The 19,631-nt window shown below is 45.2% G+C and overlaps 1 protein-coding gene across 5 annotated transcripts in view; it reads left to right on the top strand.

Moving 5' to 3' along the window:
- Positions 1–5,467: 5,467 nt before the first annotated feature.
- LOC147619794 (microtubule-associated protein RP/EB family member 1A-like) overlaps positions 5,468–19,631 on the top strand; it is a 55,380-nt gene continuing 41,216 nt past the window's right edge. The window contains exons 1-3 of one of the 5 annotated variants that reach the window (XM_086825634.1): positions 5,479–6,334; positions 6,462–6,594; positions 6,967–7,118. Coding sequence is in view for 2 of the 5 variants with exons in the window: in XM_086825631.1 (XP_086681757.1) it covers positions 6,484–6,594 (111 nt within the window). In the remaining 3 variants the exon portion in view is untranslated. Of the gene's footprint in view, positions 6,335–6,456; positions 6,595–6,966; positions 7,119–19,631 lie in introns of those variants that run through there. The other 4 variants (XM_086825631.1, XM_086825632.1, XM_086825630.1 and 1 more) reach the window with 4 other exon arrangements.

The raw sequence follows: 19,631 nt of genomic DNA, 5'->3' as shown, positions 1-19,631 counted from the left end.
ATAAAAGGCATTTACATCAAATGCTATGATATTATACATGTGTCTCATTCTAAAGGAACACTCAAGGGACACTCACATAGACTAAACAGGTTAAGAAGAGGCATTAAAATATAAATGCTATGGTATTGTGCATGTGTCTCCTACTAAAGGTACACTCAAGTAGTGTGCATACACTATCATCATGGATTTCTTGGTGGTCCAAAGCCATGAGGGTACCCTTAGCCATTACACATCAACAAGCTCCTAACATGTGAATATGAATGTCTATGCCACTTATTTTAATCATTGGTAAAAACATTCTAACCTTAGAATACTCCCCCCCCCCCCTTGTAAGGAGTTGTAATATCCTAAGAAAAATGGATGAAACCCTAAGAATGATGTCTTGATAAGACCTCGCCAGGATACTTGTGCAGGGCTGGAGGCATGTGTCTCCTACTAAAGGGACACTCAAGTAGTGCGCGTACACTATAATCATGGTTTGCTTAGTGAAATCCAAAGCCATAAGGGTACCGTTAGCCATTACACATCAACAAGCTATTAGCATCTGAATATGAATGTCTATGCCACTTCTTTTAATCATTGGTAGTATCATGAGAAAACATTTTGCACATGGCTTCAAATTATGGATAAAGGCTGATCTTATTTTTGAGCTAGAATATTGATTTATAAAATAGATTTTGATTTCCCAATCTTGGAGAGAGAGAGAGAGAGAGAGAGAGAGAGAGAGAGAGAGAGAGAGAGAGAGAATTCAATTTCTAAGGCATAACAATGTCTTTCATTGTCCTTGAAAACTTACTATGTTCTAGTGTGTGGAAGAAATGTTCACTTACTTTGTATGTAAATGATATTTTAAATTAGATTAGCTAGTAATAACAACAAATATTTAGTGTAAAGTGAGGTAATTTTGTTTATCATTTATGTCATGTTTAAAAAAGAACAACAACAATGAGAGACAAAGTGCACATGTAAAATAATAGATTTCTTTCACATTTTGCACCCTTACTGCAATGAGAATAAAAGAAAATCACTCAAATTTGTTACAAGAAGCCCTTTATGATGACTTTTTATCAAGTTCTACAATAATATGATCTAGCATCAATGCACATCTATTCATCTTAGAAAATTTTAGGTACAGAGACAAACTTTGCCATATCATAGCATATCATAAAATTTGGTGATGGCAACACAAAGTAATAAAATTTAATTGTTGGGACAACAACTATATTTGATTGATTGTAACTATATTGTGATGAAACTAAAGCAAGATTTGATTAAGACAACTATATTTGATTGATCATAAATATATAGTTGTTGATTTCAACATAACAAGGTGATGGCAACATAGAGCAATAAAACTAAAGCAAGATTGATTCGAAACAACTATTTGATTGATCCCACAACTATATTATGATAAATGCAAGGGGTTAATAATCGTTTAAAGATGTTCTCTTCTCACCCACACTTTAAAAAAAAAGTAATGTGACCATGTTTACCAACCTTGATGCTAAAATGAGCTTTCATCCATGATTTAAGGAATGATTGCATGATCATCATGTGAGTTAGAGTGTTCACCAAAAAACAAAGATGAAAATTTTTTCATGGTCTATCTACCAAGGCACAATTGATCATTCAATCAAATAAAAAAATCCACTTCACAACAATATGTATTGTCTCTTATTACAAGGGAAAATATACCAATTTTCAAATGGGTATATTTTTTGGCGAGCATTTTTGAGCGAGCGCTTTTTGGTGCTTATTAGGCGAGTGGTTTCTCTCTCTACACTTCCTTCCCTCTATTGTCTCTCTATTGTCTTGCACATAACGACTCATGGTGATAGTAGAGGAGAGGAGTGGATGGATACAAGAGCACTATACACATTGCAACTCGTTTACAACTATCAATGCATATCAAAAACTACCATTGCAACTCGTTTACAAAGTCACCATATTATGATCTTAAACTTTCATTTTATATTACCTAGAAAAGTTACAAGGCCACAGCATTACATGACAAACACCTACGAAATGACACGATCATTTGTACTTCTTTACAAAGATACCATATTAGCTTAGAAGTTGGTAACTAGTTTTACAGTATTACTTGGTTCTTAATAGCCAAATGAACTAGTTTTCTAGTAGAACATTGGTAAAGAAATATTTAAAAGTTTTCTAGTAGAAGATTGGTAAATAATTATTTAAAAGTCAGTATCTACTTTGTACTACAAACAATCTTGCACTTTGTAGGGTTGTGTTAATGCATGCGTGCATGCATATATATGAGAGAGAGAGAGAGAGAGAGAGAGAGAGAGAGAGAGAGAGAGAGAGAGAGAGAGATTAATTGTCTATGACACCAAATAGGTGTATAATTATTTCCATGGAATCTCATCATCATGGAAACAAAAAAAACACAACAATAACAAGATGTATACAATGATGTCCAAAGGATTGAGTGATGTATAAAGCATCAGTCTATCAATATGCATGAGCATGTCTCTCAACATTAGTTGAATAGGTCACTCGTGGAACTAGGAGCAGCTCATCTAGGATATCTAGGATGGGAGTGATAAGTAGAGTCGATAAGATCGCTCAATAAATTGGGTGTGGGAAAGTGACCCTATGTCACTCAAAAATCTCCCCGAGGTATACATAGAATCAAAAAATCTCCATCGATGGACTACCCATGTAGGTGATCATCTTGGATGCAATGGGGTAGAATGTAATGAAGACCATAGCCTTGGTTTTCCCGAGGTTCACTAAGAGGTCCCCTTACTATATACAAAAGTCCAAGTGCCTTTGTAGAGCATCAAGTGCCTTTGGAGAGCCTTCAAAGAATCTTTAATAAGAACAATACCATCAGCATATATGTTGGTTTTATGTGATGCTCCTTCTCCTCATGTCCTGTCACAAAACGAAGTCTGAGATCTCATCTATGTAAAGCCTGAAGAGGGTGCGGACAATGGGTAGCCTTGTTTCACCCCAATGGTGTTGAAGATCTTCTCTATGTAAAGGCCAAAGAGGGTGGGGACAATGGGTAGCCTTGTTTCACCCCAATGGCGCTAAATATCTCCTCTAATAATCCTCCTAGGCATCTCACTCCAATGATTGACGCATATAAGGTGATGATACCCCAAAGCATGTTAGACGAGACCCCTAAATCTTGTGGGTATTGGAGAAGATGGGACCCCTACATCCTGTGGGCATTGGAGAAGATGGGAACGGGGCATCATATCAAGAAGTCCACAAAGCAGCAGTAAATCCGGTGGCTATGGGCTTTGGTATCCTCGATGATGGCACGAAGGGTAAAGATGTCCATAATGGGGAAGGTCCTCTAAAATCCTTCTTGTTCCGGTGCTCTGTATCCCTCTCTTTCTCCACTAGCGTGTTGAGCTCAGACTTAAGTAGTGATGCATAGAGTTTGGCTAATGTGTGACCAATCATGATAGTCTAGTAATTATTAGGATCCATGGGGTCTCTAGCTTTATGGATGGGGAAAATAATGTGGAATGACCAGATGGGTGGAAAGACTTTTAAAAGATCTCGATTAAACATATCATTAGAAAAAATTTAGACTAAAAAAGGGCATATAAGAAAGAATTTAAAAAATAATGGTCTAGCTAATGAGAGAGTTAGGATTTAAGATCCATGTAACATGTACTTGAATCTTCTTCTAAACAACTGTGAGTGACAAAGTAAAGTTTCTTAAATAAAATATTGAGAGGTCAATAGCCTCAAGTCTTTATGATTCTAATATTGATATTGATGTCATTATTTGAATATTTTTGTAGGTTCCAAGTTATTGATAATGCATGTTATGTTGTAAGTTTAAGCTTTTATTTTGAAGTATTGGTACTCAGAATTTTTTAAAGTAGGTAATATAAGCACTCTTTAGTTTTTTATAAATAAGTTTAGACTTTAAATTTAGAGGTTAATGTTCCATGATGTTTGTAGATTTTTTTTGAAGTAGGTAATAAGTAGGTTCTTTTGTAGATTTTTTTGGAGTAGGTAATAAGTAGTCTTTAGGTTTTTGGAGTAGGTAACAAGCAGTCTTTAGGTTTTTTAGGAGTAGGTAATAAGCAGTCTTTAGTTTTTTTAAAAGTTTACGCTTTAGATTTAGACAAGTTAGGTCTATGGGTTCTACTTTTTTGGTAATCTTCCATGATGTTTGTCTTTGCGTGGTTGTTGCTACATGTTTAAGGATTTGTATTGTCTATCAACATCTTCTTTAAAGATCTATAAGGTAACAAGTTGTACATTTTGCATATTCTTTGATTGTTAGACTTATTTTTAATGTAATATCTCGAAAACATGCAAATGCGGGAAAGATGAAAGATTATAAGTTCTATACATAGTATTGAGGTCCAAAATAGAAGAGATGATGAGGATTAAGGACATATACAACAAGTTTGAATGGGTATTAATGTACCCCTGTAGCCAGTTTTTTTTGAAGTCAAGACAAAGGTCAAACGGGATTGCACAAAGCATTGGAAAGGTAGACTAATAGACTTTAGAAGTAAAAATATTCATGGGAGTACAACAATGGAGGTATTAATCCAACGTGTGTATATGCACAAATAAATCTCCCTATATCCAAACAATTGAATTGCAAAGCACAAGTCTAATGGTGGTAAGAATATGACCTTCCAACTAATTAGCACACTATTTTTTGTTTGGATTTTCTATTCTTATACACCACCACTAAGCAAGTTTCCCCATTGGATTAACATCATGTATTCCATTTCCTGGGAAGGCGGCTACGGTGGATGTGTGTATAACAATGGTAAGTTGAGAGGTGAGGGTGGCTACGGGTGTAGAGGGTTCTATATCTACGAGGTGGCATAAGATGTGGCTAGAGTAGTTGTCATCACAATCATGATGGAAGTGAATGTGCTGAGGGGCCCGTATTCACGAGGTGGTGGTAGATGTGGCTGGAGTAGATGTCATCACAGTCATGATGGAAGTGGATTCGAGTGTAATGTGTGGCGGGTGGGGGTAGTGTGGGGGCAGAATGTGTGTACTGAGGGTGAAAGAAAGGTAGGGGTGGTGGGCAAAGTGGGATGATGGTGAAAGCAGGTATCAATGAAGTTAAAAGCGGAGTCCCCATCAAGTAGTCAAATGTGCTGGAGCTTGCGCTATGTGGGAAGCATGTGAGTGCACCCGAGGATGGCCAACGAGACATCATGTTATAGATGAAGAGTTCAGGGTGTGGCTCCCAAATCTAGGAAATGTCTCCCAAAAGATGTGATTATATCTCTATCCTATGAGGCACTCTAGAGAGAGAGAGAGAGAGAGAGAGAGAGAGAGAGAGAGAATTCACATAAGATTTTCTTCATATCAAGAAGGTACATGAGGGAATAGATACACAAGGGACTGCGATCTATACATCACATGTGGTATTATGCAAGTTTAATTATGACATTAAAAGTCTTTGTCTGAGAGAGATTAATAATGTCATGATTCATTCCCAAGCTAGCACCAGGGTCCAGAAGTCCACAAGGATACAAATGACAACAACAAAGCTGTGTGTGTGTTGAACAGACAATGAAGTGTGTGAAGAAGAAAAGGGTCCATGCTGGCGTGGTTGTTGCTTTTGAATATCCTCCACCACCACCATCACCACCACCACCACCACCACCACCATCTTCATCGTCTTGGCCGGCAACTGCCTCTCTCTCTCTCTCTCTCTCTCATCTTGGCCGGCAACAACCCAACTGCATGTCCTCTCTATCTCTCTGTTACCCTCTTTTATGCATGAAAACCCAGCCCGAGAGACAGAATAACGCGTTACGTAAAGAAAGTGGAATCCTGCCTTTCTTTTCATTTACTTGCAAGAGAGAGTAAAGAAAGCTTTATTCCCAATTTCATCATCCTTTTCTGGCCCATCTTAAGCCCAGTTCTCCAATCTGTTTTTTTATTTGAATCCTCAATCTAAGCCCAAAACTAACATTTCTTTCCTGAAAATTTTTGGTCTGTTTTTTTGGGCAAAATATTACGCATTTTTAGCAACCCATTGCTGCTCTAATCAAGCCCAAATCCATCGTTTTTCTTGATTCTTTCTTGCCGTTTTGTTTACTTTTACCAGCAACCTATCTTGGGATGTTGGCTTCTTTTGCGTCAAGCAAAACTTAGTTACCTTGCCGGTTCTTTGTTGCCTTCAAAAAATTCAACACATCTGTCCCAAAGTCTCTCTACAACAGTATTTCTTAGTGATTTCTGTTTGTTGATTGAATTGCAGGCCAATCACCATAGTTACATTTTGCCTTTTGATTCAGTTCAAACAACGCCATATTAATCTTCTTCTATAGACTCAACTGTGCCCTTCTGCTTAACAATACAAGTAAGCCCCACTAGATTTTGAAAACAGAATCATTTAACATCGTGTTATGTCAATGCAAGATGCGATAATCATTGCATCATTCAATCAAATCTATGTAACAGGTGCTCATTCTACTATGATGATACAGGGCTCCTTTGGATCCTTGAAGCATGGCTGCAGCCAATATAGGGATGATGGATGCGGCTTATTTTGTGGGTAGAAATGAAATCCTTGCTTGGATCAACTCAACTCTACAGCTTAATATATCCAAAGTGGAAGAGGTAAGAATGACTTCTCACAGTTTTTTAGATTCCTTGTTGGATTTCAAGTTATCTTACTGCCCTTGTGAGCTAAAAATTCTCCATTGATACCACATAAGCTATGGACCTTATAGATAGGAAAAATTATTTAAACACTGCGAAAATATTATCATTAGACATAAACCAGCGCCTGTCCATGGGCGGGTGATGAATAGGGATGTGATAGTCTGTGGTAAGTAGGGATGCCATAGTTTGCGGTGAGTGGGATTTTGCAGTCTATGGTGATGATGTGTGTATGGATGTTGTAGTCTATGGTGATGATGTGAGTGGGGATGCCATAGTCTCTGGTGTGTGGGGATGTCTAGCACTTATGCTATGTTATCCATAATGCAGTTGATGGTGGGTAGGGATGACATAGTACTCAAGCTATGCCATGCATAGTGCAGTGCGATGACCTGAAAGTCTGAGCAGCCTCTCATATGGAACATGGTTAAGATTCCGCTTTTTTCTCCTTAAGTTTGGAAAATAACTCAAATGTGAACAAGGTAAGATATCTCACCCTCTTGCTAATTGAGTTGGTTGAGCGGTAAAACCAGTTATACCCTTAATGATGCATAGTGAATTACTTCTTGTGTGTAGTAGCTTTAATGAAATGTTTCCAACTGAAGAAACTCTTGGATGGCTATGGCTGTTGCAATAGACAGATAATAAACAGACAGTGAGAAAGAAGAGAGAGAAACACAAGCTGGAGAGAGAGAAGAAGTACAACACGATTTAAAATCATGTGACATGGAGTAGTTGTATTTTTTTCAATGAAGTACATATACCTTTATATGTACAAAGGTTCTCTTCTCCTGACATCATTGCTTATGTCATCACACACAAATATCTAGATATTATTATAACCCCTCTAAAAGGTGGTTCACACACACATACACATACTATCACATATTTGACCATGCTTAGAAGCCTTTTACACGTAGATAAGACTGGATTACCTCATACTATGTCCATGATAAATCTAGGCTCATGGTTTCCTCAATGTCCAAGTTCTTGCGTCCCAGCATGGCACTGGCTAGGTTGGGTCCAGAGTTGCTTAGGGAAGCGAATCCAGTCAGGGTTGAGAGACTTGAATTCACCGGTGATCTTTGGGTCTCGGCCAAGTCACTATAGTCTCTATCTTTTTGGGGTCCACATGAATACCATCAGCAAAAACAATGTGACCAAGGTATTCAATCTTTGTTTGAAAAAAGAAAGAGTGGCGGCCAACTGGAGAAGAGCATGCGTAGCAGTTCAGGTGGTGGCAGCCGCCTTTGGATGCAAAGCACCACTTGTTGGAGATGTACACGCAGCCTGAGGGTAGAGAGAGAAGCACCTTGCAAGGGGAAAAAGACGACTAGCTGCTGCCTGTATTGGCCGCCTACAGAGGATCACGTAGCCTGCTGGGAAACAGGTGCAGCCGCCTGGGAGAGTATAGAAGTGCAGAGTAAACAGCCGCTTGAAGTGCAGAGTAAACAGCCGCCTGAATTTTCTCAGCCGTCAGCAACAAGAGATGAAGCGCAGCACAACCAAGGGTGATGGAGGCGCACCAATCGTCTCTCCAAAGGTGGTCGTGGAGCTTTTTTTAATTAAGGATGGAGGAGGAGTAAACAAAATGTGCTGGCTGGCTCCCCACGCTTGCATGTGGGCGGCCAGCTCTTTGGGAGTGTGGGTAGGTGACCATGCACCCACCCCCACACACACACAACTAAAGTGTGGCTCTCCACCTTGGCCCCTAAGTGGGTGCCCAAAAGGGGTGCCCACTTTTAAGTGAGTGAATATAAAACCTTATAAACCAAAGGGTTAGAAATATAAAATATTAAACCAACATGTGCAATATACTTACCACCTGTTCACATGCACCAAAACTCGTCAGAAGACAGAGCAGACTTCACGACTCATTGGCAGAGGTCAGTAAGTAACACGTCAAGCAGGCAAACACAAAAATACATGTCATGCGAAAACAGTTTCAAACATGCAAAACATGTGTGCATGTGCAAATAGTAACATGGACATATCTCCCGTTCATGGAACAAGTACAAAATATCTGTCGGCACAAAAATGGCACGACGTAAAACATAAAAACCTGGTCTTCCTATGGAGTGACAGTCCCATAGGTAAGACACAGTTCCAGGCACGAGCCTCCCTATGGTGTGACAGTCCCATAGGCAAGACACGGCACGAATACTGGCTCTTCCATGGCATGACAATCCCATGGGTCGAACATAGTCCAGGTCATACATGGGTGGCACCAGTCTGGCTTCCGTCCATACGACACCATCATGCCAACACACGGGTGGCACCAGTCTGGCTCCCGTCCATGTCAGCAAAATACTGGCCTCTTCACATGAGACACTGGCCTGGCCTCAAGTGAACGAGACACAAAAACTGGAGATGGACCAAATGGTCGGCCAATTGGTGACAAAATGCGTGGTGGTTTTCTTAGATGACATTTTGATATACAGTAAAACTTTGGTTGAGCATGAGGATTATCTTAAAGAGGTTCTAGAAAGGCTCACGAAGGAGAAATTGTGTTGCAAATTATCTAAGTGTGATTTCTTTAAGAAGGAATTGTTATACTTAGGTCATAAGATCTCTCGAGATGGCTTAAGTAAAGATTTGGATCTTATCCAAAAGGTTTTGAAATGGTCAGTTCCGCGTACGGTCAAGCAGTTAAGATCTTTCTTAGGTTTCGTAGTGTTTCTTCGAAAAGCTATCAAGGATTATTCGAAGTTGACAGTGTCTTTTACCAACCTTCTTAAGGGTAAAAATAAGAAGTCTAATTCTCCGATTGAGTGGAATGAGAAGCTACAGGAAACTTTCGATACTTTGAAAAATAAAGTTTGAGATGCTCCTGTGTTAGCCCTGTCGGATCCTAGCAGACTGATGCTAGTGATTTTGCAATAGGTGTAGCTTTGTTCCAGGATGGGAAGCCTGTGGCCTTCGAGAGTAAGAAACTCAATGATGCACAGACTAGGTACCCAATTCAGGAGAAAGAGTTGTATGCGATTATTTATGCTTTAAAGGCATGGAGACAATATCTCTACGGGTCTCAGTTTATGGTCTTGATAGATCACCAGTCTTTATAGTACATTTGTGATCAACCGGACTTGAAGGGTAGAAAGGTCAGATAGGCTGAGTTGATGCAGGACTTTGATTTCATGATTAAATACAAGAAAGATAGCTTGAATCGCATTGCTGATGCGTTGAGTCGAATTGGTGAAGTCAATGAACTTAGCTTCATGGAAATTACTTCTAACTTGTACGATTCACACAGGAGAAAATGCAGTACATATATTTTCTTTGAAAAATATTGGAATTTTACAAAATCAGGGTCCAACTCTGAGGTAGATCAAAATCTGGTGAATCAAGGAAAAGCCAATCAATTTTTTATTCGGAATGGTCTCTTATTTCGAAATGGTAAAGTTTGCATGCCGGATGTGCTGGAAATCAGACTTAGGATCCTCTTTGAGTGCCATGATGCACCATCGGCAGGACATCTTGCCATACAGCGTACTTTGGCTTTTGTTAGAAGGACATTTTATTGGCCAAAAATGAAAGATTTTATTCAGAGTTATATGGTTTGATGTCATCAATGTTAGATAAACAAGCATGAACGCCTTAAATTTGTTGAGTTATTACATCCTTTGGATATTCCATCTCAAAAGTGGGAAAGTATTTCCATGGATTTCATTACGGGACTTCCACGTACTGAAACCGATCCCGTCAAGTGGGAATAGACTCCGTTGGACACCTACACGCGAAATAGCACAACTTAATATCACAATTTGAAATGGACAACTTAATAACAACTGAAATTTGAAATGAAATAGATGGACACCAGCACTGGGGTCGGAACGGGCCGACCCCCCCCTCAATATATGATATATTATTGGGAGTATTTAACAAATACAATGCTCCATGGATATTGTATTCATATGCATTGGTATGGAAATCTGCTTGACTCGCTGAAGCTCCCGCCCCCCTCCCTGCTCGCGCTACCTGCACACCTGCGCCCCCCGCCTTCCTGCCCCCTCATTCCTCGCGCCCCCCCTTGTCCCCCCCGCCTGCCTACGCTACTGCGCCCCCCTCCCTTGCTGCACTGCCCGCCGCCCCTCCTTTTGCCCCCCCCCCCGCCTGCCTTCGCTGCTGCACTCCCCCTCCCTCGCTGCATTGCCCGCCGCCCCTCCTCGCCTTCGCCCCCCCCCCCTTCTTTCGCGCCCACCTTCACTCTGCAGTGCCCCGCCCGCCCCCCCTCCGCCAGCTCTTTCTCCACCCCTCCCCTCTTGCGCGCAGCTCCCCCCCCCCCCCCCCCCAGGGTTTCTTCTTAGCCGCTTCACCCCCCCCTCCTTTTTCTTGCTGACTTCCGCCCCCAGGGGGGTTTTTTCCTTTTTCGTCGGCCTTCGTCTTCCGCCTCTCTGTGTGCAGCTCGGTTCTTGCAGGATCTCCGCTTTCGCCTCGCCTTCGCCATAGCTTCAGACTCTGATGGAGGCTCCTCCCGCCCCGCCTCAGAGGGACTCATCCGCAGCTCCCTCGCCCGCCCCTGAGGACACCCCCATCAGGCTTTCTCTTTCGCCAGAAGAGGAAGCGAGCCTCACCGCCGCAGAGGTGGAACGCCTCCAGGCTAATTCCACCATCTGCCGTATAGTCGGCACTCGCCCCAGCAGAGGGGAGATCCGGGATCTTCTCCCGGCCCGCCTTCTTGTAGATGTGGGCAAGATCCTGGACGTACAGCTACTGGGCCGTGGACATTACCAGATCGAGTTCGAGACCGCTGCCCAGAGCGTGGCCAAGGTCCTTGCCATGAGTCCCCTTGACATCAGGGGTGCTCGGGCTTTCTTCAGACCTTGGCAGCATGGCTTTGACCCAGCAACGGCTGAGCAGGGAGAGCGTCTTTTTCATGTTACAGTTTGCTTCCCTGGACTCCGCGGGGAGTATCTTCCGCTCTTCTCTAGGCTAGGAGCATTGGTGGGCTCGGTACTAGAGACTGGCTCCACAGCAGCTTCAGTGGTGGCCAGAGCAGCTGGGCTACCTTCGGTCAGAGTTTTGGTGTCTGACATCTCCTCCCTTCCTAAGGTCATTCAGCTACCTAGGATAGGGGGGGGATGGATTGATCAGAGAGTGGAGTTCTCGGGGCTCCCGAACCAGTGCTTCATTTGCAGGCAGGTCGGTCATCTGGCCAAGGCCTGCCCTCTCAGGAGACCCCGACCCTCACCACAGCAGCAGGCCCCTGATGGCCCGCCTACAGATGCGGCTCGGCAGGCTGCCTCCGGGACACCTGCTCAGGCCACAGAGACCTCGGAGTGGCAGCCTGGACAGGGGCGCCGCCGAGGGAGACAGCTGTAGCAGCACGCTCAGAGACCGCTGCAGCAGCAGCCACAGTCTCAGCCTCACTGGGTTCCCGTGAGGAACAGCTTTGCTCCTCTCCAGGAGGAGACCCCTGCGGCGACGACTGAGGACCAGGAGATGCCAGCACCCCCTCCTTCACCCCCCCCACCCCCGTCCCCTCCCACCGCCTCGCTTCCACCTTCGCCTCCTCCCGTCCTCGCTCCGGTTTCGGCAGCGGCTCCCTCTCCACCCCCCTCGCCCCCCCCTCCTCCCCCCCCGCCCGCCTCACCTTCCCGGGAGGCCCTGGCAGTCCCCTGGCGTTCACCTGCAGTCCGGAGGGCGCTGAGCACCGACCTCGCTCGAGCACCACAGAGGAGACCTACCATGCCGATTCGGGCTTCACGGATATCATCTATCCGCAGTCGGCTGAGTCGCCTCGGCATTAGACAGCGCTCGGAGGCTTTTGATTACGCCTTCACACGGCTTTTTGGAGCAGAGGGCCCCCATGAGCCCGCACCCATCCGAGTTCATGTAGTGATACCTCCGGCCTGCGGGGAGGAGGCACTTGATTCAGCGGTGGCCTTCAAATTCCCTCTATGTGGCCCTTGCGACCGGGAGTGGACTCTAGAGCTCGCTCTTAGCACTTTGAAGACTCAGGCAGTTGAGTTTTCTCATCATGTGAGCGATCTCGAGGTGACAGATGTGATAGGCTGACTATGGGAGTTGGCTCATTTTTTCTTGGATCCCGGGAGTGGATGCCTCAGGGATTCGTCATTTGGTCGTTTGCATAGTGGCAGACTTAGCATGCGACCCTAGATATGTATGTATACACGAGGTTGCTATGTCAGAGCGGGAGGCAGTTGCCATGGGCCACAGCCACTGGCGCCTGATCCGTGATTCTTGCAGTACACCGGGTGGGCAGATTCGCAGCCGCTCGGATGGGGACTACTCTCCATCCAAGCCGCTTGCGAAGGCCCGCCGTACGGCTGAGACAGCATCCACCTCAACAGGTCATCCATGAGGATCATCTCATGGAATGTACAGGGCCTTGGCGGAGCGTGGTTGCTTGAGGCAGGAGCTTCAGAGATGCCTGGTTGGTGGCAGCATTGATATTTTGATGATGCAGGAGCACCACTTGGGTGAGAGCAGGATCCGGAGATATGGTTCGGTGATGCCTGGTAGATGGGACACCTTTTGGTCCGCAGGGTTTGGTCCTTTGGGTGGACAGGGAGGAGTATGCATGGTCATTGCAAATGTATAGCGGCAGGCCATTGTGGATCGAGGGATCATTGTGCCTGGTAGAGCACAGTATTCTGAGGATGCATGATGAGCTATTGGGCGTGCTCAACGTCTATGCGCCCAATCATGCTAGTGCCAGAGCAGAGTTCTGGACCCAGGTTACGGATGCATTGCTAGAGGCCGCACATTGGTGTGTCGGGGGAGACTTCAACATGCTTGAGGACCCGGCCGATAGGGTGGGAGGCAGTCATGTTACAGTGCACGGCACGGAGCTTGCAGCTTGGGACCGGTTTTGCATGTCACTGAGGATCACTGATGCATGGCAGCATGGGGCCTTCTCCCGCTCTCAGGACAGTCTTAGTTTCTCTCGGTCGGATCGCCGGCAGGGAGGGACTAATCTATCACGGATTGATCGCTTTTATGTGGGCGACTGGTTAGGGGAGCGAGGGGGCTCCGTCGGCATTCTCGCTGGCACTTCATTTTCAGATCATTCGCTAGTTATCTTGACATTGGAGGAGAGGACACGGGAGCCCAGCTTGCAGTTGAGGATCCCAGAGAGGGTACTTACAGATCCCAGTCTCGCTGAGGACATTGAGAGGATCTGGCATGATAGCCAGTGCTCTGACCAGGATGCAGCAGGCCAGTGTGCCCAGGGACTCATCGAGCTTAGCTCTTTTTTGCACGCTGCAGCTTTGACATGGCTGGGAGAGATTCGCGAGCGGGAGCATTGGCTGAGACGCAGCCTTGCTTCGCTACAGCGCCTTCAGGAGCAGCAGCCTGCATGTGAGTGGGTGGCGTCACAGCTGAGCCAGGCACGCCAGGAGGTTAGAGAGGCAGAGGAGCAGAGACATGAGTTTTACTATCGTCGTCAAGCCTCTCAGTGGACGCAGCTTGGTGATAGAGTGACTGGGGAGTTTTTTGAGATCACTGGACCCCGCCATGCTCGAGCAGGAGTCCGTCAGCTTGGTAGACCGGATGGATCGGTAGCTACTGAGCCCGGGGAGATCAGAGCCATTGCCATTGCATTCTATAGAGACTTGCTTTCAGCGGAGCCAGCCACTGAGGATCGAGATGCTTGCAGACAGACTGTGTGGGCCCATGTGCAGAGGAGGGTCATAGATCGTATGCGTACAGTTCTTGGTGCGCCTCTTTCAGAGATTGAGCTTGCCGAGGCCTTGAGGGTCCTGCCGCGACATAGTTGCCCAGGGGAGGACGGACTGATGCCGGTCTTTTTTATGCGCTATTGGGACCTTTTGGGGCCAGGCCTCCGCAGGGGCTTTCAGTATGTTTTGGACACTGGGGTGATGCCACAGAGCTTTTCAGAGGGCTTGATCTTTCTTATCCCCAAGGGGGAGGGAGTATGAGATGATATTCGGCATTGGAGGCCTTTTACGATCCTCAATACTGTCTACAAGGTCTTAGCAAAGGCCTTGAGTTTGAGGATCCAACCCTTCTTGGGGGAGTTGATTCATGCTACCCAGACAGGATTCGTCAGGAGCGTAGTCGAGGTGTCGGCCTTGGGGGTACCGACGAACCAAAATAAACGGATCATCTTCAACTTCTCAATCCAACGAATCCGCTTAAGGTCGGTGGTGAGGTTCCCAATTTGATATGCTCGGATGAAGAAGTATCTCGGCCCACGACTCCAGAAATCTCTACCCCATCCTCTTTGAATACGAGAGAAATGAGGGAGGGATATCTTCTCCAATATATGCACCATGGTGTCGCGGAACTCAAAATTCGAGGAGTGACTAGCAGTCTCGAAGATGCATTGGAAAACTAGAAACTTGGAGTAGGCATCTTCCTCTTCCTACAATCATTCAAACATCAATTCAACTTATTTGTTTTAGTAGGATGTTTTTACTAATTAGCATTATGTTAGGTAAAACATTTATTACAAAACAGTTCTTAAATGGCAATTCCTAGGAGCTAAACTCGGCTCTGATACCAATTGTAAGGTTCCTCCCTTCTAAAATGGGAGAAACACTTAAGATAGTCCACTAAGTCTTATCTTGGGAAAAATTTCCTATTCATCGACACCTTGACCCTGTAGAGATTCAAGGATACGATTCATAGGTATGACCTAGCTCTATCCCGCAAGGGGAGCGTGATTTTCTAAACATCAAATCACCCATAGGGCACTTGATCATAAATTGGGCAATAGAGTTGCCCAAGAACCTAATTATCTAGCGTAGGGCTTTCACTTAATCTGTTGGAAAGCTACCCGACTAATCGGGTCCACCCGTCCGTAGGATGGTGCCGTCGGGGCATTCCATCCTCCCACTTTCCACCCTACTCATGCATCAATTTGTTTTCTAATTAATCCTACCACACTGTTTGACATAAATAAACATATTCCTTAATTAAGGCCCTTTTCACAAGGTTTGTTAAAACAGTCTTTTTACACAATGCAATCATGTCAAAGACAAGATATATTTATATAAAAAGTTTATACATGAGTCAATTCCATACAAGCCAAATTGGCTCTCTTATTCTTTTCCTTTATTTTGCCGATGATCTAGAATTCGGCCTTCTAGCCTCTACATGCTGGGCAAAACCCTACGGGACCATACACCTCATCGTCGGCCGCTGGCGAGGACTCAAGCTGGCCTGTCGCCCTCTCAGGCTCCATCGCTCGATCCTCCCGCCCCTCAGAGGGATGTCTGCACACTAGGGTGGGCTTATTTACCGCACTAGCCTGGGCCCTCAGAACTAGGCAGCCTCATAATCTCTCGCCTCGATCGGCGATCCTTATTCTCCCAATGGTATGAGGGATACCTTGGGCCATTCCCGGGCTTTGCTAATAACGACGCCGCCCGGCTACACAAGCACGGAACGGAGTTAGCGTTGAAGCCAAAAAAATTCTTGAATTCTAAAGATAACAACTTCAATGCAATTCACTAAATATAGCATTCACAATTCGTGAAGATAACAATTTCAACGCAATTTATCGAATACAGCATCACATAATTCGTTACTTCATACAATTTTTATGTCGTCATTTTAAAAGGGAAAGATACCATTCATTAACACTAATTTAAGAAAAATCTCTTCTTTTAAAAATTAACCAAGCTAACCTGGCCACCATTTCCTTGAGGAGCTTGAAAAGGGAGGGCTGGAGCCGCATTGGGAGCATCTTCCCTAATCTCGTTATTGTGCGCTCCTCTTGAGGCAATATTTTGACGTCTCCGAGAAGAGGCCATCTTAGGCGTCGCCTTGTAGAGCTCGCTGCTGCGATCGAAACGCTTCAGTCGGATCTGAATTCTGAGATCGTTTGCTCACCGTATGAGCAAAAGAGTATGACGCACGAACCCTTTCTTAAGGCAAAAAACCCTTATTAAAGTCTACGCAAAGGGGGGGGGGATTGTGAGATGTCCTTAAGAGTAAAAACGTGGAGGAGGGCTGAGAGGGCTGCTGTAAGTCTATTCACACCCGCGGGGGGGGGGGGGGGGGAGAAGAGTTAAGGACACTGCCTCCTAGCAAGAGGGGAATGGAGGAAAATTGGCCTATCTGAAAAGAGGCAAATGAGGGGGTGTGAGAGAGATGGCTGCAAGGGTGGCTGTACTACAGCAAGTACAGCAAGTACACTGCACAGGGACAGACGGTGGTACAACAGGGCATACGCTGCACAGAAATGCGTGCTGCCTGTGGAGCACCCTGGGGGTTTATATAGCTGAGGAGTATGGGTACGGGCGTTGCACAAAGCAAGGACGAAAGGACGGTGTACCTTCAAAGGCTATGGATCAGTGGCTTGCATGGGTCTAGGGGAAAGGTACAGTGTCGGTTGTCCGGGAAAGGAGTGGTACGTATGTACCTTATCTGGTCTGGGGCAGCATGGGTGTCCACGTAGGGGTACGTGGGGACCATACAGTGGGCGGGCGTCCTTTGGTTCTTGGGCGGCCATCGTATGGGCACCCTTGTAAGTGTGTACGGACCAAATTTTGGGATGGGGTACCCAAATTTTGAGCGCCTGCCTCGATTTGCGTGCCAGACCGTCCCGGGGAGCGATTTTTTTTTTGTCCGGGAGGTTCTCCTGGTCGTAGGGGTTCAGACCGTTCGTCAATCGGACGCCCGGTCGTGCATTTATTAAGGTTTAAAGGTCGCCGTTTTTTAACTAAAATGACTGAAATTTGTGTATAGGCTTGATCCGGTGTCCGTTTTGGATGCTGTAAAATCCTATATTAGGGTAAAATCGCGCGCAGATTCCAAATTTGGGCTCAGAATTCGAAGATTCTAAGTAGAAATGACTCAAATAATAGAATCATTGATTTTTATACCATAAAAACTCATAATTACATGGACATTTCTTTATTAGTGAAGATGGGTATGTTACAGTTTGCATGGTCGCCTGGCTGGAGAAGTACACACAACCGCCTGCAGAGTAGGCAGCGCAGCCTGCAGAAGATGGTACACAGTCGACTGTATGAAGAGGCAGCGCAGCAGTTCTTGAAGTGGAGGAGGAGGCACACCCAAAGCGTCTACAGTAGACAGGCGGAGCCTGATGTGCAGCCGCCTGAGATTAGAAGCGCAGCCTGAAGTGGAGGTGGCATGCGTAGCCTGAGAGGAGAAGAAGCGCAGCCTGAAGTGGAGGTGGCATGCGCAGCCTGAGAGGAGAAGAAGCACAGCCTGTGCAGAAGAAACCCAACCGCCTGCAAGAGGTGATGCGCAATCCGTTGTGTGTAGGGAGAGGAGGCGCACCATCGTCCTTTGTAGGTGTTGGAGGGATAGTTCCACGATCACAGCTAGCCGGCTCCGCACGTTTGCATGGGGGCGGCCAGCTTCATGGTGGTGTGGGTAGGTGACCATGCACCCATCCCACACACACAAAAGTTAAGTGTGGCTCCCCACCTTGGCCCCTATGTGGGTGCCCATAGTGGGTGCCCACTTTTAAGTGAATGTGAACATGCAACCTTATAAAACAAAAGGTTAGAAAATAAACTATTAAACCAACATGTGCAATACACTTACCACCTGTTCACACGCAACAAAACTCGTCAGAAGACAGAGCAAACTTCACGACTCACTGGTAGGCGTCCCCACTCAGTAAGTGACACGTCAAGCAGACAAACACAAAAATACAAGTCATGCGAAAACAATTTCAAACATGCAAAACATGAGTGCATGTGCAAATAGTATCATGGACATATCTCCCGTTCATGGAACAAGTACAAAATATCTGTCGGACACAAAAATGGCACGACGTAAAACATAAATCCTGGTCTTCCTATGGAGTGATAGTCCCATAGGTAAGACAGTTCCAAGCACGAGCCTCCCTATGGAGTGACAGTTCCATAGGCAAGACACGGCACGAATACTGGCTCTGCCATGGCGTGACAATCCCATGGATAGAACACAGTCCAGGTCATACACGGGTGGCACCAGTCTGGCTCCCGTCCATATGACACTTCCTGCTAACACACGGGTGGCACCAGCAGTCTGGCTCCCGTCCATGTCAAGCAAAAATACTGGCCTCTTCACATGAGACACCGGCCTGGCCTCAAGTGAACGAGACACAAAAACTGGAGATGGACCAAATGGTCGGCCAATTGGTGACACATACTAGTAGGGGTCACGATGCCATTTGGGTAGTCGTGGATAGATTGACAAAGATGGCTAGGTTTTTACCCACAAAAACAACAGTTAAAGCGTGAGAATTGGCTTACCAATTTGTTGAGCAACTGTTTAAACTGTATGGTCCACCTTTTGATATTGTGAGCGATCGGGAAGTTTACGACTTATTTTTAGCAGGAAGTTTTCAAGAAATTGGAAACTACTTTGAGTATGAGTTCCTCTGATCACCCGTAGTCTGATGGGCAAATAGAGCGTGTGAATCAGATTTTAGAGGATATGCTTTGTGCGTATATCTCTGGAAAACCATCGAGTTGGGAAAAGTATCTTCCAATGATAGAATTTGCCTATAATAGTTCTAAGCATATGGCTATTGGCTATAGTCTGTTCATGCTTACGTATAGATATCAACCCAGGGCACTTGTGGATGTCGGTCTTAAGGACATTGAGCTTGATGCATCGAGGGATTTCTTGCATGATATGTAGGAAATGCTGACCCAAGCTCATGATTCTATTAGGAGTGCTCAGGATAGAGCACGGTTTTATGCTGATAGGGACGCTCACCTTGGTCTTTTGAGCCAGGAGGGTTGGTTTATTTGAAAGTTCCTAAAGATTCTCAGACTTTGTCAACAGGAAAGTGCTCAAAATTATCTCCTAGATATTGTGGAGCAACTATGCTGAATATACTGAAGCAAAACAGTCCCAAGCAAGAGACACTAGAAGTCTCATAAGTGAGGGAGCAAAATATGTACAAGATTGAATGAGAAATGAGAGGCGAGCCTATTTATAGGTGAGGTATGCTGGCCGACTGGTAAAATACCAAAAGGGCTAGGAAAAATTCCAGAAAAATATGGAAAAAAGGGGTGGCTAGTCCACAATCAAGG

This window comes from Cibotium barometz, chromosome 32, assembly GCF_041138505.1.
Source record: "Cibotium barometz isolate CiBa-2024 chromosome 32, ASM4113850v1, whole genome shotgun sequence".
NCBI lineage: Eukaryota > Viridiplantae > Streptophyta > Polypodiopsida > Cyatheales > Cibotiaceae > Cibotium > Cibotium barometz.
Note: the sequence above shows the minus strand (reverse complement) of the source record. Positions and strands in the feature narration are given on the sequence as shown.